At 37.4% G+C, this 20,076-nt stretch overlaps 1 protein-coding gene across 1 annotated transcript in view; it reads left to right on the top strand.

Annotated features, from left to right (window-relative positions):
• DCUN1D5 (defective in cullin neddylation 1 domain containing 5) overlaps nucleotides 1–15,922 on the top strand; it is a 36,222-nt gene extending 20,300 nt beyond the window's left edge. Inside the window, exons 5-8 of the mRNA XM_075546526.1 lie at nucleotides 198–306; nucleotides 392–496; nucleotides 2,031–2,133; nucleotides 4,046–15,922. Coding sequence (XP_075402641.1) covers nucleotides 198–306; nucleotides 392–496; nucleotides 2,031–2,133; nucleotides 4,046–4,101 — 373 coding nt within the window. The 3' untranslated portion in view covers nucleotides 4,102–15,922. The remainder of the gene's footprint in view (nucleotides 1–197; nucleotides 307–391; nucleotides 497–2,030; nucleotides 2,134–4,045) is intronic.
• Nucleotides 15,923–20,076: the final 4,154 nt, after the last annotated feature.

Below are 20,076 nucleotides of genomic sequence, written 5' to 3'. Positions count from 1 at the left end.
ATGTATTTATTTCCCGTGTTACATCTTAAACTTTTAAAACCACTAATCTCTTTCATCAAGCTGTTGCCTAAACAACTTTTTGAAGAAATATATAACAGAATACTCAATTTTATTTAACTCTGCTGTTCATTTTGTATCTGGTACGAGCATATTTGCATAAAGATAATTTCTTGATTATAATGTGTTTTATCTTTAAGGTGTGACTGCACAGAAAAACTACAGAACACATTTGAGTTTTTGCGCTCACAGCTGAATGACGTTGCTTCATTTAAGCATATCTACAGATACGCCTTTGATTTTGCAAGGGTAGGTTCAGTTTTCTCATGGAGTTATTCGGATATTTTTCCTTTTTAGGCTATAGAAAGTAATCAAAATTTGACTTAAATTTTAGGATAAAGATCAAAGAAGCCTTGATATTGATACTGCTAAGTCTATGTTAGCTCTTCTGCTTGGGAGGACATGGCCACTGTTTTCAGTATTTTACCAGTACCTGGAGGTATGTATGTATATATTGTTTACCTTGAACATATTTCCCAAACTAACATATTTCGAATTGAAAGTAAACATTTGAAGAAAAAATAGTATTATGACACTGATTTTGATTCTTTTTGCTTAATAGAGTAAATATTGACTATTTGTAGATATTTTCAATGTATACGTATATGCTGTTTTTCTTAGGAATGAATGAGTTTATATGTCCTGAACAAATCCTGTGCAATAGATATTTTTTCTGTGTCAATCCTAAAAAGGACTGATATCAGATACTTTAATGCAAAAGATCTTAAAATAAGTCTCATGGGTTTTTTGGCACAGGGAGAATTGTACCATACAAATCTTGTGCTCTTAAGTCTGATTTACTTCTTTTACCAAGCATTTTAAGTGGAAAGCCAATTAAGAGAACCAATTGTAATAAAGCTTTGTCTTTCTACTAAATAAATAAATAGTTTAATATTTTTATACCCACAAATAAAACTCTCTGTAATAGTATATGTAAATACACTGATCACTGTGAAGTGCATGTTGAAGGTGTATCGTTAGTACTTACTAAAGATGATAGTTCAAAGACAGTGCCTTTTGGCTTAATTTTCTAAGAAGTTGCATTCTTTGTTTGCTTTTTTAACTTTTGTCTCTTTTTTAGTTTTTTATAGTTCTTGCCATTTTATAATGCAAATTATTTTGCTTTGAAAGCCATTTATCATAAAGCTGATTGTTTATCCTAGCAAGTTTCTCAGTAAACAAAAGACAATAGTATTGAAAAGTCTTAGTGTGAGTTTTATACACATGTAAATCTCCAGCCCAATAACGTAGATTATTTTGATGGATAGTGTCTTTTCTTTCTTATTAGTAGTGCTGGGCAAAAAACACATTCAAATAGAAGTAAGAATATTCACATCTAAGACAAGAGGGGAAGTGAACTAAATATTTTTAAAATACTTGTTAATGAATTTATTAACAAGTGCAGTATGATTTGACAGAACTTTTGCCCCGTGTCTATAACACCATTTTTCTGTTAAGTTTTATTCATTCTAAATGAGCAAGTGAATCTTCTTAGTTAAATAGCTTTCTCAAGGTTACTTTCTATCCAAATACGTTGCAGAACTAACTGGGAGCAAAACCCATGTCTTACACTGACTGTTGTTGTCATTGACTTCGATAAATCTCATGCAGAGAAATTATTTACTGGGGAGCAGCACAGGGGAACTTTCTGGATGTGTACTATAGTCTGTTGTCTTGTTGGTAGTTGCACAGTTAGATACAAATGTAAAAGTATGTTGAGCCTTGCCCACAAGACGAGTGCCCATCATGTATCTTTTATTCTTTAAATCTGAAAGAAAATGGTGGGGGGGATGAATTAGATGGCATTGTAGATGATTATGAGAATATTGCTAGATGGATACTCAGATAGTTAAGAGGAATGAATATTTTAGGGAATACCAAACCATCAACAACTAAAGTTACAACGATTTACTGATATCAAGGCTTAATGTAGTATTTGTTCTATAAACCAAATATTTTATCATTCTCTATAGCAATCAAAGTATCGTGTAATGAACAAAGATCAGTGGTACAATGTATTAGAATTCAGCAGAACGGTTCATGCCGATCTTAGTAACTACGACGAAGATGGTGCTTGTAAGTATAGTACAATGCTTTTCTATGAGAACACAGTTTCTGGAAGTATTAAGTGAATATGCACTTGTGTAGCATTAGCATTAGATTTCCCAATAAACTTCTATTATTATACATATGTGGGAGAGGGTGGTGAAGAGAGATCTTACACTTAGCAATGTTACAAAACTTAGGTAAATAAATGAAATGTTTTCAATATAGCATTACAGCTAAATGTAAGTTAAACTTTGTGTACCTAGATTTACATGGTCCTTTTTCTGGAATTTTCCTATGGAAGAAAACCAGTCATGATTTTAGAAATAGAAAAGCAAAATAAAAAAGAAGAATCTTTAGTTAATATCTTATTAAGTACCATTTCACAATAAATATAGCTAGTAGTAGTAAAATGAGCACTGTGAATTGGTTCTAAGTAAATAGGTAGTGAAATATTTTCAGTCTTTCATATTAAAATGTCTGTCCATACACATCAGTGAAAATTTAAAATGCCCTGGACATGTTCGAAACAATGATAGATTCATTATATTTGCAAGGTAAATTCTCTACACTGTGAAATACTTTCAGTTTCTACCACCAGGTGTTATTTTAACATTCAGTGGGGTAACATTGAAAATTCAATGCTGGGTCCACTCCTATAAATGTAAATAGAATACGGAAGGAAGACTAACTTCTGCACAGATTATTGTGCCCTCCCCTATTAATGGTATAAAATTTGATAAAAAACCTTGTAGCAGTAAACCAGCAGCCCAAGGTTCCTTTATGGCCTACAGATAGGGGTGCATGTTTTAAGCCACGTTTAAAAGTGGAAATTTTGTGTAAAATTACAACTTGGAATTTTGTTTTGAAAAATACTAGGTCTGACGGAACTGCATCTGTGTTCTGCATAGGAATCCCACTGGTGGCTGCCACCTTTGTTGCTCTTGTTTTCCAGTTTGCTGAAATGCAATTGCAGTCTTCTAACACCTACGCTGTTTGTCAATTGCCATTTATTATTTTGCTAGAACAATGTCTGTCAAAAGCAAGGGAAGAAAACACCAGTGTGTTTCAAAAAAAAAAAAAAACCATAGGAAAAGCACATTTCCTTGTGGCAATGAATTTTCATACATTAGGAAAATTTTAAATTTTTTACCCAGCTTCTGTAGGAACCCTGGTGGCATAGTTGCACATTTGGTTGCTAACCAGAAGGTCAGCAGTTTGAAGCCACCACCTACTCCAGTGGAGGAAATGAAGCTTTCTACTCCCATAAGGAAATACAATCTCAGAAATCCAAAGATCAGTTCTACCCTGTCCTGCAGAGTTGCTATGAGTCGGAATTGACTCAATGGCAGTAATTTTGTTTGGGGTTTGTTTTTGTTTTACTCAAATTTTGTAGATAAAAGTTTGGACCCCTGAATTATAGAACTGTATATTTTTAGAATAGTTCTTAATGTATTGTCAAGTGTTTATAGTAGGCTTAGTTAATGGAACAGAATAAATATTATATTGCCATGTTCAGTTATATAATAGCCAAGTTAATGGAACAAAGTAAATCTTACGCAACCAAGCTTATATACTTCTTGGGGAGATAACAAAAAAAATGACAAACTCTTTATATTTTGCTTAATAATTGACTGACAGAACGCTAGGGACAGTTAAACGAGGGAAAGGGTCATTGTTGGAGGGGTTCATCAATCACTTGGAGAAGAAGGACATCCCTTCTCAATATTCCTTCTGGAAAAGTCCTCAGACTTTTAAGGGCTAAAATGAAATGCTAAGAAAAACAAGCAGAAGAGCAAGCAAGGCTGGTACCAAAAGCGAGACACCTGAAGGAAGGACAGTGTCCACCTCTATCATCACTGAGCTCATGGTGACTTTGTGTTACAGTTTGGAGAAAGTAGTTCTTGAATTCTAACAACAAAAAATGTTTCTTTATTTCTAGGGCCTGTGCTTCTTGATGAATTTGTTGAGTGGCAAAAAGTCCGTCAAGCATCATAACAAGAACTATTGTGAAGAAAATGCAAACCTTTTGATTCCCATGTGTATACAAACTAATGAGATAAGAGGAAAAATCCAAAGGGTGCATTTTCATTCATATGAAAGACTTCGTAGTACTTTTTTTCCTTTTTTTTTAAAGGAAATTTTCTTGTTACATGTGATGGGCATTGAGTCACACCTCTTCTGAGACTGAATATTGAAATTTTGCTTTGAGTTATGTTTATAACATTTTATTTCAGAACAATAAAGATTCAGATTTGCGATAAAGGCCTTAAAGTGAAGACGTCCCTTGAGTGTCAGAGTGGTATTTATTTTTGTAAATTTGAATTATTTTTGAGATTCTAACTTACCATGAATTTGTGAGATTTTTTACAGTTTTAAAAAAATCTTAACATTTGGCAATAGAGTCGGCTGTGGTATGGCTCATGATACTCATCTCTGTACAGTTAAGAAGAATTATTATTGGCCTTGACTCCTGGATTAAGGATTTTCTGATGTATTGAGGTGTGCCAACTTGCAGTTCGAGGGTTTCTTTAAAAGCTGCCAAGGTCTTATGTAGTTGAGATCACAAAGATATTTCCAATTATTTTTGTTTCATAACCATTAAACAGCATTATTCATAACCTTAAATCAGCATTGAAAATGTATATTCTTAATGTGAATTTATAGTTTTCTGTCAGAAAATTCTGCTTATATTTGAGAAACTGGGGTTGCTATATTAATGGATTCAAAATGCTTCAGCCTTGTGAGAGCCTAGGACCAATACTGAAGTTGCACCGTCATGATCATTTCTATTGGTGGCAGATTGATAGTCTTTTTAACTGTCCCTCTGTATGACATAGGTCGTTCTGCTGAAAGGGCCATTTTAATCCCCTTAAAAGACCTGTGGGTCTGATCTCATAGACTTAGTGTATATGTACATATATCCACTAGGTCATATAGAATAAAGGCTTGTGAGAAGATTCTGGATGTAAGTTTGCATACCTATGGGGTGGTATTTACTTTGGTCGAAATCAGTGTTTCTCATCACCACAGTTTCCTGTCTGGTGGCAATAAGCAGCTTTAGAAAAGAGCAGTGTTTTCTTGAACCAAATACATTATTCCACTAAGAGGAAGACTTCGTTCCCATTCACAACCTCACTCATATTCCTAGTTTCATTGTATGAGTGGAGAAAAATATATAGATTATTTTTCATAATGTTGGTCAAGATTTAGGATAAGGATTAACTTGTAATGGTGAATTTATTTAATGAGTGATTTGGGGAAGGGGTATTCATTACATAAGAAAAATAGCATTTTAAAGTTTTTTATGTTTTCTGGTTAATGAACTGGGCAAGAATAATGCCAATATTTTATTTGCCATTCCTACTGGAGTTACTTTGTACAGCTTTGTAAAACACTGGTATATTAGTGGAAGAGAAATTTTCCCCTAAATGTCTTTTAGATAACTTTCTTAGCATGTTTTTATTAGTGGTAGAATCACTTAATTCTTAGAACTGAGCATACCAATAGTATTAACATCCTGACTAATGTTTGAATTTCAAATATATTTTCGGAAAAATGAAAACTTTCAGACATTTGAATTTTCTTTTCAATAAAAGCTTTCTGAACTTAAAGAATACTGCCCAATTAAAAAAAATTCCTTATCTCCCTAGGTTTGAACATAGTTGTAGTATCTTGTTTGTTAACTCAAATAGCACACTCGCAGTGTGGAACTGTACTCTAGTATTTTCAGTGGCTGATTTTCCAAAAGTAGATCACCAGTCCTTTCTTCCGAGGGTTGTTGTTGGTCGACCCTGAGGTAATTTACTTTGTTTACTTATTTAAAGAGATCTTTTAAGACTTTTGCATCAGAAACACCTGTTCCACACTAGCTCTACTGCATAGGGTCATAACATCTAGCTGATTCTCAAGCAAATATATTCTCTCTCATTTGTCGTGTAGATTTGGACTGTGTTTCTTCTTGTCTGTTTTGTTATTACTTTAAAGTTGAACGTGTAAATTCTTGGGTAACTGATGATCAAGAAGTTAAGTTGTGTAAGCATTGTAAGCAAAGGGGACAGTATGGGGAGCTTGCAGTATAAATTGTGTCACTTACCTAGCGAGCTTTAAGTGCCTTCCTTTTGTAAAATTTTTGGAATTTGCTTTGTTCAGTGTGAATACTCGGTGGTGCTTTATAACTTGGAAGTGGCTTGTTTGTTAGGGAGTAGCATGTGAGAAAGAGCCAACCAGTTAAAGGTTTTCAACAATATAAGAGGATAGAGATGCTGTCCTTCCCCCCACACATACACCCCAACTCACACACTCCATAAAACATACATTTTTAGGAAAGCGTAGTATCTTTTAAGGTTCAGGTAGCATAGTGTGTTGAAATGCGATGTAATGTGTTCTGATCTGTATCTGAGTTAACTAATCTTTAATTGTTTTTAAAAGTTGTGGGCAAAACTTTTGACATGATTTTGAATATTATAGCATTGTTGTGGATCAGAATAAGTCAAAAAGTATTGCTATGAAATCATAGAAACATATTAATCAAAAAATCTCACAATATGAAGCCATTGTTTGTTGACATGCCTTCCATCTAGGTTGATACCGTTCTGGAAGTGGTATTTCCATCACTACCTCTTCCGTGAAGACTGTGCACTCTAGTCTTTACACCCGGTCAACACGCACTTTGGGCATCCTCAAGGGACTCCCATTGTGTTCCCTCTGAACGTTCTTTGTGCTTTGGAACAAAAGCGAGACCAGGGCCGGCTGTCCGGTAGATTGGTTACGATTTCCCAACAAAATCGCGATAGAACGCTCATGCTCCCCTCGCAGACTGAGCACAAGTGCATTGGCAAAGTGGGAACTACTCCTTGGCACAACATTCCTGACCTTTGTCTTACCGATGATCCTGTGTCCTTATATCAGATTTCCACAAGACATCCTGAGCTGAGCTCTGCTTTTTAATAGATGTGTGATGCAGACATCAACAGACTAAGGACACCTGTGTTACTGAAAATTTGTCTGTAGCTGTCCACTGGCTGCAGAAAATTGCTTACAAACATTTTGTTAGAAATAAGTTTTTACTTGCCAAGTTATATGTATATGTTTTGCTCTGTTTAAAGTATGTTAGATGAATTATTCTTAACCTGGAATTTCAGGGCCTATGTTGGGTTGACTGAGGGTACAAATGCCTTTTCATCTAGTAAACCAAAAATGTGTCATACCAATATTCACTACTATTCCCTGGGGAGTGGAGAAGTGGTAAAATAACGGGAGATTGTAGGGAGTACAAGAATTGTGGAGGAGCCCATGACCAGAATACAAAGTCCCGTTATCTATTAATTCCCTTCTGTGAACTTTTTGAAGCCTCTTTGTATTTTGTTTAAGTTTTCAAAACGTGTCTGCCTGCCTAATTGCTAATGTGAAGTTATAAAAGAATTTATTAAAATAATGTGCCCAGTTACAGGAGCAAGTAGTAAGAATGCTAACTTAATTTTTATGCCTTCTTGAAGAAGTATACTTAAAACTATTATAATCCATTAGTCGGATAAAGTTTTGTTCTTGCTTTCTAAGACTAGAATACATCTTTCACATGCTGCCTGGCTGTCTAAAGCATCAAATAATTTGGGGAGCATCTTTAATGCACAATTTAAATTCATGTCTTTGTTAAATTAAGAGCAGAGACAGGATATCCATATTTCTAAAATGTTCTCTGTTCTTGAAGTACTGCTTTTTAAGTGATACTGGAAATCATTACAAAGATACATTTCATAAAAGGGATTTTTTTTCTCTTTAGAACAAAAAAAAGTAAAATTTTCTTAATTCAATGTAGAAGGCTGATCTGAATTACTAAATATTCTAGATTTTATAATTACTTAATCAATGATGCTTTATTTCACAAACATTTGATAGCAACCATACTAATAGAGACTTAACAGTTTGCTCTAACAAATGCTTATGACTCAGGTTCTTTGTCAGTAGACTCACTACTTTATGAGTACCACGGAAGTTCAGAATGTTTTTTTATTTTATAATCTATAATTAATAGAATAATTAATTTCTGCTCCAGCTCTTAAGTGAATTATCACTGATTTTAATTGTACAGATTTTGCTTACCTGAAGCAAATCTTTAAATCTTTCAAAAGGTTATCTTTTGCCTACCCGCAGTCTTTTGTATCCTGTACAGTAGTATTTTACTCTTTTCCATGACTGGTGCCGCAGTCACTTACTTTAGAAAATGAGGGAAATACTTTCTTTTTCAGTGTATTAGAGGTTCAGCAGAAAAAATGAGGAAGGCTCTCAATAAGGCTGATTGATAAATAGGCTACAGAAGTAAGCTGAACCAGCAGCAGTTAAGAGAGGGGCACTGGTCTGGGTAGTATTTGTTTGTACATAGAGGTCAGAACCAACTTGACAGCCCTGAACAACAGCATAATAGAACCTTTTACACTGCAAACCCCCCCCCCCCATGGATCCTGACTTAACATCCTAAATATTATTTAAAATACAGTACTGTACATGCTCGAGTATAAGCCGATCTGAATATCAGCCGAGGCACCTAATTTTTTTTAATCGTTTTGGGGGCTCGGACAATTCTTATCACAGTCCATACATACATTCATTGTGTCAAGCACATAAGTACATTTGTTGCCATCATCCTCAAAATATTAGCCTTCTACTTGAGCCCTTAATCTCGGCTGCTCATTTTCCCCCATAATTCATAAATTATTATTATATTGTTTGACGTCTCCTACCCCCGCCCTCTTCTCTGCTGTCCATCCCCCAGGGAGGAAGCTATACGTAGATTCTTATAATGGGTTCCCCCTTTCTACCCCACATTCTCTCCACCCTCTGGGCATTGCCTCTCACCACTGGTCCTGAAGGAGTCATCTGTTCAGGATTACCTGTTTCCAGTTGCTATCTGTACCCATGTACATCCTCTGGTCTAGTCAGGTTTGTAAGGTAGAGTTGGGATCATGATAGTGGGGGAGGCAGGGAGGAAGCATTTAAGAACTAGAGGAAAGTTACATGTTTCATCGTTGCTACCCTCCACCATGACTGGCTCATCTGTTCCCCACAATCCTTCACTAAGGGGTTGTCCAGTTGCCTACCGATAGGCTTTGAGTCTCCACTCTTGTACTCCCTCACATTTACAATGATATGATATTTTGTTCTTTGATGTTTGATAACTGATCCCTTCAACAGCTCATGTGGTTACAGGCTGGTGTGCTTCTTCAATGTGGGCTTTGTTGCTTCTGAGCTAGATGGCCGCTTGTTTATCTTCAAGCCTTAAGACCCCAGATGTTATATCTTTTGATAGCCGGGCACCATCAGCTTTCTTCACCATATTTGCGTATGCACACGTTTCTCTTCAGCAATCATGTCAGGAAGGTGGGGGCTTCTAATTTTACTACAAAAACTGCACTAAGTGCTGTAAAACTCGGCTTATACTCGAGTACATATGGTAATTACTAAGTTCAGACGCCTGTCACACGGGTTGGAGTTTGTTATGTATATTTTATGAGGCTGTGCTCCATAGTTAAGCACTGAGCTGCTAACATAGTTTGGTTCTAACCTACCACCTTCTGCTCTGTCCGCCAGTTTGCATAACAATTTGCCTTCTTGGAAACTGAAGCAGTTCTACCCTGCCCTTTAAGGTCTCTGTGTCAGAATCAAATGGGCAGTGGGGGACAGTGGTGCAGAGAGATACTCCATAAGTTAGGACAACTTTATTAAAAATTTGTTTACCTCCATTTTTGTAATTTTGAAGTTTTATATTTCTGCTTTTTAGTTTTAAAGTAGCAACAGTTCCATACTTAATGGGTTAATTTTAAGTAGTTTTTGAACATTTTCAAATATATCAGTTATTTAGAAACTAACAAAAATAAGTGAAATAGAAATGTGTAGAGACAAATTTCCCAAGAAATGTATAGTTGTATAAAGCTAGATATTCGTTCTTTAATGAAAAATGATTATAGATAAATACCCTTCAGAATTTGAACGTCAAAAGAAAATGTATTTACATTTTAGTGTTATTTTTACCTTTCCAAATTTAGCAGAGTTGATATTTGTTAGCTTTAAATCAAGTTAGAGGGAGTTTACCTAGAGTACTTGTGCTGCCCTGTCATGTCAACGAAACAGCATTAGTTCAAAATTACTTTTTTCTACAAGTGTAGGAGCCTCATTTGTTTTATGTCACTTCCTGTTGATTTCCTCTGTGCTTCATCCTAGCTGGGGAATTCACTTGTCACCTGATCTCTGTCATCTTTTCATTTCTCTCCGTTAAAGAACTTAATACCTATTATGAAGTTCAGACAGTACCCTGTCTACAGCTATTTTAAAAAGGTCAACTTAAGTACCTTGATACTTGAACAAAAAAGTTTGTTAAAATTGTTTGTTTTTACCCCCAACAGATTCTATTATGCTGAGTAAACCCAAATAACTGATTTTCTCCTTTATTGTACCATTTGATTTTACAATAGAATTTATCCTGCTAGACGACATCATTCATTCAGTAAATCCAAGCATCTATTCTGGACAGGTTGTGTTTTTGTACATAATCTATATCGAGTCACAAAATAGGCAAAATACCTCCAGCCCTTGGGGGATTTCATCTTAATTGGTAAGCAGTCTTCTATGATGACTAGGTTTCTGAGGGAAAATAAGGAAAGGGGCTGAGGGGAGTGAATGAGAACAGGATTGGTATAGGCATGATCACTGATACAATGACATTGAAATCTCGAGGAAGTGAGGAATTAGGCCGTGTGGGAATTTAGAGGAGCATTCAGACTGAAAACTAGGTACTAAAGTCCTGAGTTGTTTATATGCGTCTTGATTTTCAAGGTATCACTGGGATAACAATACAGTGGCTGGAGAGAGCTACAAATAGAATGATGATGCCTGGTGTCATGAAGACATTGAACAAAGTGTGGAGCTGTTAATGATTTGATCAGTGAAAGTAGGTAGTATTAGATAAGAATATTGGGATAATTAAGAAACAAAATGGTGGTAACTTCAATGAACGGATTCTGAATATAATTTGGTATTAGACGTCATAAGAATACAGTGAAGAATTGGAAGTTAGGTATAAGTGAAGAATTAACAGGAAATGAGTTCTGATAAAAGAATTAATAATCATGCAAAGATTTTGGGCTTAAAGAGCTTCTGAGAATGAAGTGCCCATGTATTGATATAGAAAGGATTCCTTGGAGCAAGTATGAAGGGAAAGTGATTTAAACTTAAACACAAAATTATGGTAGACGGGTTTATTAGATTCCCAAAGGAAAATGTAGTGTTAGCAGTTAGATACTGGAATCTAGAGTTCAAGAGAAAAGTCTGAGCTGGATATGTGGAAGTCATCAGTGTATACAATTTCAAGCCAAGATGTGGATGAAATCACCTAAGGGTTTTAAGTGTGGTCAGAAAATAAGTTGAAGACGTGGTTTGGGGTTTTAGGGCTGACTTGTTATTTTGTCAAGTAGAAATGTAACAACAGACCAGCAATATCTTCTGTACTGTTTAGGAAGCAACTGAAATGTAATAAGACTGATAATATTTAACATATATAAGCAAGTGGTGAATCAAGCCAAAAGGAGGGTGCTATTTTATTCTTGGAATTAAGCTTTTTTCGAGAAAATTCAAATTTACCCTTTAAGAATGTTAACCTGGAGTGCAAGTTCCTTTTTTCTCTAGTAGAATAGTTAAAACTGCCATCCAGTGTGACAGCTGTAGCACTAGAGGGCAGGCTTGCTTCTAGATTCTGAAGTGCCATGTCCATAGTAATGTTGCCAAACATTGCACCTAAAGTCCCAATCAGTGCTGTACTTGATTCGCAAGTGGTATGTTTACTGTTTTCTTTGTGTCTTAGGAAGCATACACTAACGTGGTGGTTGAGTATCTAGGACTGGTGGTTGACTCCAGGAAGGTTTGCCTATTAAGCCCCAGGGAACGTGATCACTGAGCCACCAGAGCCCCCTGAAAGTATAGCATGCTACAGTTGTAGGCAGACGGGGGAAAAAGGACACTGCACATAAATATAAGAGAATGTGAAGCTATCCGGAAGTAGACATGACAACATTTCATCAGGAAGTATGTTAAGCTATAAGTATGTGCTAGGTAGGCATTGTGATCAGAACTGGGAATAATAATTGAGCCTTAAAATTTTGTGTGCCACATTGCAAAACAATATGTTGTGCTTTTAACTATTTTAATCTCTGCTGTTTTTTTTCTCGTCAATAATAGAATTTTTCACTCATTTAGGTATCCAAGTGCCATCACAGTGCCTAATACTTAGGTTAGTAGCTTATGATGCCATGAATGGAAAGACAAGGCAAAAGAACAGCGAGTTTCTACCAGGAGCGCCTGTATTCTTTGCCTACATTCTCCCTTCTAGTTAGAGAACCTTTTGTGTTTATTAGTATCTCTGAAAATTTTCTGGATTTGATTCCAGCTTTTTCTGCTCCCATCCCATTAGTCACCCCCGTGATCAAGAGCAATAAGTAGAAATAGCCTGTTGGCAGCCATTGGAGTTTAGCGTTTTTCTGGTCACGGGTGCCGAAGGAGGATATGTGGAAGATGGGCAGCTTTTTTCGGCTGGCTTGTATCCATTTTTAAAGTGCAGAATGGAGTCTTGTGGCATGAAGACGCTTTTCGCCCTGAAAGTCCCAGCATTGCCTTCACTACTGTGGTCCTTTTATGGTTCCTGCTCTCACATGCTGGGTCCTCTGGTTTGATTGGGTTTTTTTCCCCGTAACATGAAAATTATAGGACTTACCTCATAGGATTGTTTTGTGAGTGAAATAATACATGTAGGAAATGTTATGTACTGTCTGTGGTCTAGAAAAGCATCATTTGGACTTGGTAGAATGGATTATTATTCAATAATGTATGTACGTATATGAATCAATGTTCTTATACCAGAAAATATATTAAGAATCAAGTAGAAAAATATCAGTTCACTAAAGCCTCGATACATTTAGAAGTACAAATGCCATCTAGGAAATGATAATATCAGTGATATAAATGGAAGTGTATTATTTAGGTTGTATTAATGAAATGTAGTGGTAAAAATGACTTAATGAACTATTGATGGAGCGCATCATCTTGTGAAAAGTGATGAATACACTTTAGCTGCTATAGTAGCTATCTCTAAAAGCAGGCAAATTTGCCCTTATAGGAAGGACACTATATGCACACCATTTTATATGTACATTTATAATATGTGCAGTATCTGGCATATGTGTGTGCGTGCACGCCAAAAGTTTCAAAAACAACCAAAAGAAACCACCTTAGAAGCATGGTATTTTGCAGCAGAACGCGAACTGGCATGCTCTGGCTGCAGTAGGAAGCTCCCCCACTAGTAGAAAGTTGGCAGTTTTCCCCACTCACCATCCCTGCACCCACTGTGACTGCAGGACTCTACCGCACCTTCCACACTGGCACCTTAACTTGTCAAACACACTAGCCAACTGATGGAAACACAAAATCTATACCTAGAATTTTTTATTTTCATAAAAATTAGCCAGCTTTTTCCTTAAGACAAATAAGATGAGAAACAGTCCTGGGGGAAATATTTATCCTAGAAATATGTAAAATTCAGGGTAATTCTGTTTTGGGTTTCTTAGTTAGAAGATAGGATATGTAATGGCTATCGGGTGAAAAAGGAGCCCTGCTGGTGCACACAGCTCACCAGAAAGCAGTTCGAATCCAACAACTGTGTTGTGGGAGAGCGATGTGGCAATCTGATAACCACACTGCCAAGCCTCGGGGGGTGGGGGGGGGCAGTTCTGTTCGTCTGGTTTTTGCCAAGAGAAACTGGGCATAGAGGTAAGAATGAATGCCTATCAGTGAGCTGAGACTCCATGATAGCCTCGTCTTACATAAGATAAAAAAGGGCATCGTTCCCTCTCTACCTTGCAGGATTAGGAAAGGGGCTAGCGTTGAGAGCTCCCCCCACTCCACCACATAACAATGACTCAGTGATGTTTGCTGGATGCATGTCTACCTCCTACACTGCCCATTAGGGGGCTCCTCATTGAAATAGTGAATGAAGGAATGTGTGTGTATATTGCTTATAATGTTTACCTACTCCATTCCCTTTAGACTAAGATTCTTAGGAATCATTTCTTAAGCACTTAGCATATGGTTGACACACAGCAAACTCAAACATGCAGAACTGAATAGAACTTGAACAGTGGCAGAATAGGCTCATAACATGGCACTGCGTCTTCTAAATGGACACTGCAATGACTTCATGGTTGACAGCATTGTCGACTACTCTGCAGTTTCTGAATTATGAGCCAGTTGCATTCAGCGTTATGAACAAGCTATAGGAATACAGAGGAGGGAGACTTGGGTCCAGATGAATCTCCCAGAATAAGTAGGACTTACTGAGTGTGGACAGGGCTTTGAGCATACGTGAGTGGCACATTTTAGGAAAATCATTTTGAGTAGGACAATATTGAGTTTGGGACCTTTAATTGTAGATTTATTTGTCCAACAAAGTTCTATCAAGCCCATAAGCAGTAGATACATGGAAGTGTTAATGAAATAAAAGTGGGTTTTAAGATATTAATTAGGTCGCTATCAGGAGTCCTAGTGGCTCAGTGGTTAAGCTCAGCTGTGGACTGAAAGGGCCAGGCAATTCTACTCTGCTCTATGGGGTTACTATGAGTTGAAAGTCATTGAAGGAAACCACCAACAATTAGATTAGCTGGACGGGAAAGAAACCAAGAAGAAAGGCTTAATGGTCCTCGTGCTTTGGACTTGGAATTAAAGAACTTGTATTTCAAGTTCTTTGCTGCTCTGGCTGCGTGACCCTGAGCCAGTTTCTTCAGCAACCTTTTCCTGTTCTGTAAAATGGAGGTCTTGACATTGTACTTACAAGTGTTTGTAGAATGTAGAATAAAACCCAATACAGTGCTTTGAGTGCACTGAGTTCCAATAATTTACCGAACGGTGCTGAATAAACGTTATTGAGCAATGAGAAGAGTGTCACCACGGGAATGTCAATCCCTGCATCTACCAGTAAACCTATTAGCTCTTACGGGAAGAAAAGTCAACATGCGAAGTCACCAAATTGCATGATCAGACTTTTTTGCATCAGTTGGAGACTCCTGTGAGACTACAGTTATGTCAGAAGTGAATGAGCCAGGAAGTGCTGGTGCTGACGTAATTTCTAAGTTACTACCTTGTTGAAGGAGGCAGACCACAAGATGACGCGTGCTGCACATGGAATAGAAGTGTCTCCTTGCAAATGCTTCATTTGTTTCAACTGTTTGCCTGTTCACTGGTCTTAAATTTGCTGATAAGACGGTGACATTGATTAGGGCTACAAAATAATTGAAAGGTAACAAACCCACCAGCTGAGGAAGGGAAGATTTTAAATTTATTTAGACTGTGAATCAAAGGTAGGAAGTTTGGTCTTTAACTGTATGATGTAAAACTGGATTAACTGGAACTTGACTCCTTTCCCAAACTCTCAGCACTTTTATTTATATGTGGAACACTATACCTCTGCTGCTGCTGCTGCTGCTTAGAGCCAGTGAGTGTTCCCACCCTTCTTCTGGGACTAGTTTGTTTTAAAGCGATGTCTTGCCTCCTGCCCACCTTTGAGCCATTACCAAGCTTGTATATACTTTATCATTAGAGAGTAGATGATACAGTATTATTATATCTGGTGTTCTGACTAAACTGTGAGCTCCTTGAGAGCAGGGACTGTACTTTGGGCCCATCTTTTGGTTCCCCAGTGCTCAGAATTGTCCGTAATATAATGAAAGCACTCAATAAATGTAATAAAGTGAACGGATAAATAAATGATTTTGCTTTTGTAAGATGTATGAGTCATTTCTTTCTGTTTGCTGGGTGGCAGGTACTCCAGTGTCACCCTGTTTTTAACATAGATGTAGTATTAAAGTAATTACAAGTACAATAAGAACGATGTCTTTCTCTAGAGACTGGTAACCTGTCCAGAGTACGTGAGACAAAGTCGAAAGCCTTAGTAATGTTCATATCTTCGCCCAGAATTTCCGAACCTAAGAATTTATCCTAAGTAAAAATTCCTGGAAATGCTCAAAAGTTGTTTGCCATAACATAGTTTATTGATAGAAGAAAATAAAGGAAATCATTTAAATGCTTGACCATATATCTTGGGTCTGGGCCTCATTCTGGCAGTTATTTTCTTTTAGTTTCTAATTTGCATTCGCGTTAACAGAGAAGACAGAAACTAGACTAGAACCTGAGTAATTGCATCTCTAAGCCCGACTCCCTCGGCAGCAGTCCGCCACTCCTTTCTCTTCCTTCTGTAGGACATCACTGAAAGAACCCTCCCATTTTCCATTCTCAGGTCCCTCAGAGAAGTCTTCCTTTGTCATTTCCTTTTGTGCTTCTTCCTGATACCTTTGCCCCTTGCTCTTTCATGCTTATCTATGTAAAATGCACCTCTCCCCTTTTTCTTTATTATTGTTCATGATACTTGAGGTCTAAAGCCCAAATCCATGGCCAACAAGTTGATTCCTACTCATGGTGACCCTACAGAACAGAGTGAAATTGCTTTGGGTGGGGGTGGGGGGTGTACAAACCTATAAATCATCTTTATGGGAGCAGACAGCCTCATCTTTCTCCTGTGGCTGCTGGATTCAAACAGCTGATCTAGAAGTTAGCAGCCCAAAGTCTAACCCATTCACTAGGGCTCCTGCTTGTGCATTAGTGGTCTCATTTTCAAGTTCTAATACTGATGAGAGATCTTCTCTTAAATAGAATTGTTAATTTTCTGCAAGGGTTAGCGAAGTCTTATTTGGAAATCCTCTGTTTTAATGCAGTTCCCAATATATATGTTTAATTCCATAATTTACATAGATTTTGCCCAGAATTACTTAGAATAATAATTCCTTCGTTATTAAAACACTCTTGTTTTCCATACCTTCTAGTCATTCCGTGAATGCCTACAAATACCAGACAGGGAGTATAAAATGAAAGTATGGATGTTAGAGTTTGTATGTGGGAGTGATAGAAAAACGATGAGGTGGATTGACACAATTGCTGCAATAATGAGCACACACCATGGTGAGGGTGGCACAGGACAGGGTGGTGTTTGGTTCCTTTGTATATAGGGTTGCTATGATTAGGAACTAAATGGCACCCAAAAACAATAGTCACAGATGGTTTGCCCTGGGGTAAAAACTAGAGACTGACTTTTCAAACCCACCCACCAACACACATGAAGAAAAGGCCTGGTGACATCTGTAAAAATTATAGCGCCCCCCCCCCCAACCCAATGGAATAGTTCCACTCCTATATTTGGGGTCACCGGGTACGAGAATTCTTTCTGGCACAACATTGCTATAGGTGTCATTGGCTGCTATTCACGTTGAAATATTCTGCAGCTATGGTTAACACATCAGCCACCACTTAACACTTTGACACCCTTTCAGTCGATGGAAAGATAGTGTGTATCAGGGGAAGTCAACTTTTAAGGAAAGCATCTTTTTAACAGCTTTATGGACAGATGACTAACATCATACATTTCAATACACCAATCATATTCAAGCAAAATGTGTAATCATATACATCTTAGGACTTTTCTTCTTCTTCATATTCATTGTTAGCTTCCCATTACCCATAGCCTCCCCTGCCATGCCACTAGGAAAGTATTAATCCAGTTGCTGTCTCTATAGATTTACCTATACAAAATCAAAACAACAACCAAAAAGCCAACAATAATGACAGAACAAAACAGAAAAACCTGAATCAAAAAGAAAGAAAATATTAAAAACTGGAATAAATATACATTGTATTACAAGGGAGATCAAATGACAAGATCACACAGTAACCTAACTACAATTTTAATCTACAATGCACTCTATTTGATAAGGACATTCCCATCCCTGGTCCATGAGGGTTCTCCAGAGGTTTAATCCACATGGGGGACCCTGGAAATGGTTTGGGGCTTTCATTCTCATCTATAGCCCTTCTGCAAAGTGGGTGTTCAGAATTTTAACTTCCCTCTAATTTTGGATTTTATTGTCTATAATCCACAGATCACGCAGGTTGGTGTGCTTCTCCCATGTGGATTTAGCTGATGCAGGAAGGCTTTCTTGTTTATGACAGAGGAAACGTAAAGTACTATCAACAAGTCTGAATATATATTTAGGTCATTAATTTCCACTCAGTAGGTTTGAGAGACTTTTGGACTTTCTTGGGTTTAGGGAAATAGCAAAACTATTGATCTTTCTGAACTGGGAAGTTTAGGTAGTATAAGCTGTGTTTCTTAAAATTGTTACTGATAGCTAGCACTGAATTATTACCATATGGATGAAGTGAAAAGAAGAAATATGATAATCCGTGTATGATTATTTAATAATATCCAGCAATAATTATTGTTTGAGTTATCTCGTAATAAAGTTTTTTTGTTTAAGGAATTTTTTTGTTTTAAATAATTTGGATAAAATATGAATGAATATGGTTAAAGAAATTGTATTCCAATCTGTCTTTCCTCTCTCCCCCACCCCCACCTCTTGGTAATATTATTCAGAATGAGATCTGTGTAACAGACTTACTGAATCAAAATGTCTAGGTATGTAACTAGGACTCAGCATATTAACATGCTCCCAGATACGACTTATGTATTTGAAAGTTTAGAATTGATGCCTCTCTCCTTTATTTTAATTGAAAGTTAAAATGTATTCTGAGCAGTTATTCTGTGCGCAACTATGAGGCCATTATGATTTTAAAAGAAAAACAAAAAACAGATGGCTGGAGGTAGGCTAGTTGCAATGAAGTTTTTTAGAGATTTAAAACAAAACCAAACTCGCTGCCCTCGAGGCGATGCTGGCTTATCGTGACCCTATAGGACAGGGTAGAACTGCCCCTGTGAGTCTCCGAGACTAAGTCTTGTGCCAAGTGATTTAGAACTGCTGGTCTGCAAGTTCGCAGCCCAACTGTTAACCACTAGGCTAGAAAAAGGCTAGGAAGGTGAACAAACTCAAAACCAAAGGGAGCCACGGCGCTTTACTTGTTGGGCTGCTAATTTCAAAGTCAGTAGTTCATTACCAACTGCTGCTTTGCAGGAGAAAGACAAGGCTTTCTACTCCAGGACAGCTTTACAGTCTCTGAACCCCAAAGCTGCTGGGTTAGTTCTACTCTGTCCTACAGCGTGACTGTGAATCAGAACCAACCCAATGTCTTTGAATGCAGTTTAGAAGAGAGAAGAAAAAAGCAACCATTGGCTTTTCTTAATGTGATTGACCAAACCTTAATGTGATTGATCTCCCTTTACTGAAATCACCTTCTACCCTCTGCAGTCAAGGTATCGCTTGAAATTTAAATTAGGCAAAACAAGCTTCCTACGAGAAAGGAAAGATTAGAAACCTTGAGTGAGAAACTGCTGCTGGTGGTAATTAAGTTTAAGTTAGGACTTGTGGTTAATAATTGGTTTCCCCTTGAAGGCAAACAAGCGGTCATCTAGCTCAGAAGCAACAAAGCCCACATGGAAGGAAGAAGGACACCAGCCTGTGTGATCATGAGGTGCCGAAGGGATCAGGTATCAGGCATCAAAGAACAGAATGTCATATTGTGTGCTCACCTTTGCGATAACAATCGCTGGAAGACAAATGGGTGCATAAGTAAATGTGGTGAAGAAAGCTGATTGTGCCCAGCTATTAAAAGCTATCACATCTGGGTCTTAAAGGCTTGAAGGTAAACAAGCGGCCATCTAGCTCAGAAGCAACAAAGCCCACATGGAAGAAGCACACCAGCCTGTGCGATCATGAGGTGTTGATAGGATCTGGTATCATCAAAGAACAAAAATATCAAATCATTGTGAATGAAGAGGAGGGCAGATTGGGGACCCAAGACCCATCTGTAGGCAACTGGACATCCCCTTCTAGAAGGGCCACGGGGAGGAGATGAGCCAGTCAGGGTGCAGTGTAGCAACAATGAAACATATAAGTTTCCTCTAGTTCCTAAATGTTTCACACACACACACACACA

Source organism: Tenrec ecaudatus, chromosome 4 (genome assembly GCF_050624435.1).
Source record: "Tenrec ecaudatus isolate mTenEca1 chromosome 4, mTenEca1.hap1, whole genome shotgun sequence".
Classification (NCBI taxonomy): Eukaryota; Metazoa; Chordata; class Mammalia; order Afrosoricida; family Tenrecidae; genus Tenrec; species Tenrec ecaudatus.
The sequence above is the reverse complement of the archived record's forward strand: the minus strand, read 5'-3'. Positions and strand labels throughout refer to the sequence as shown.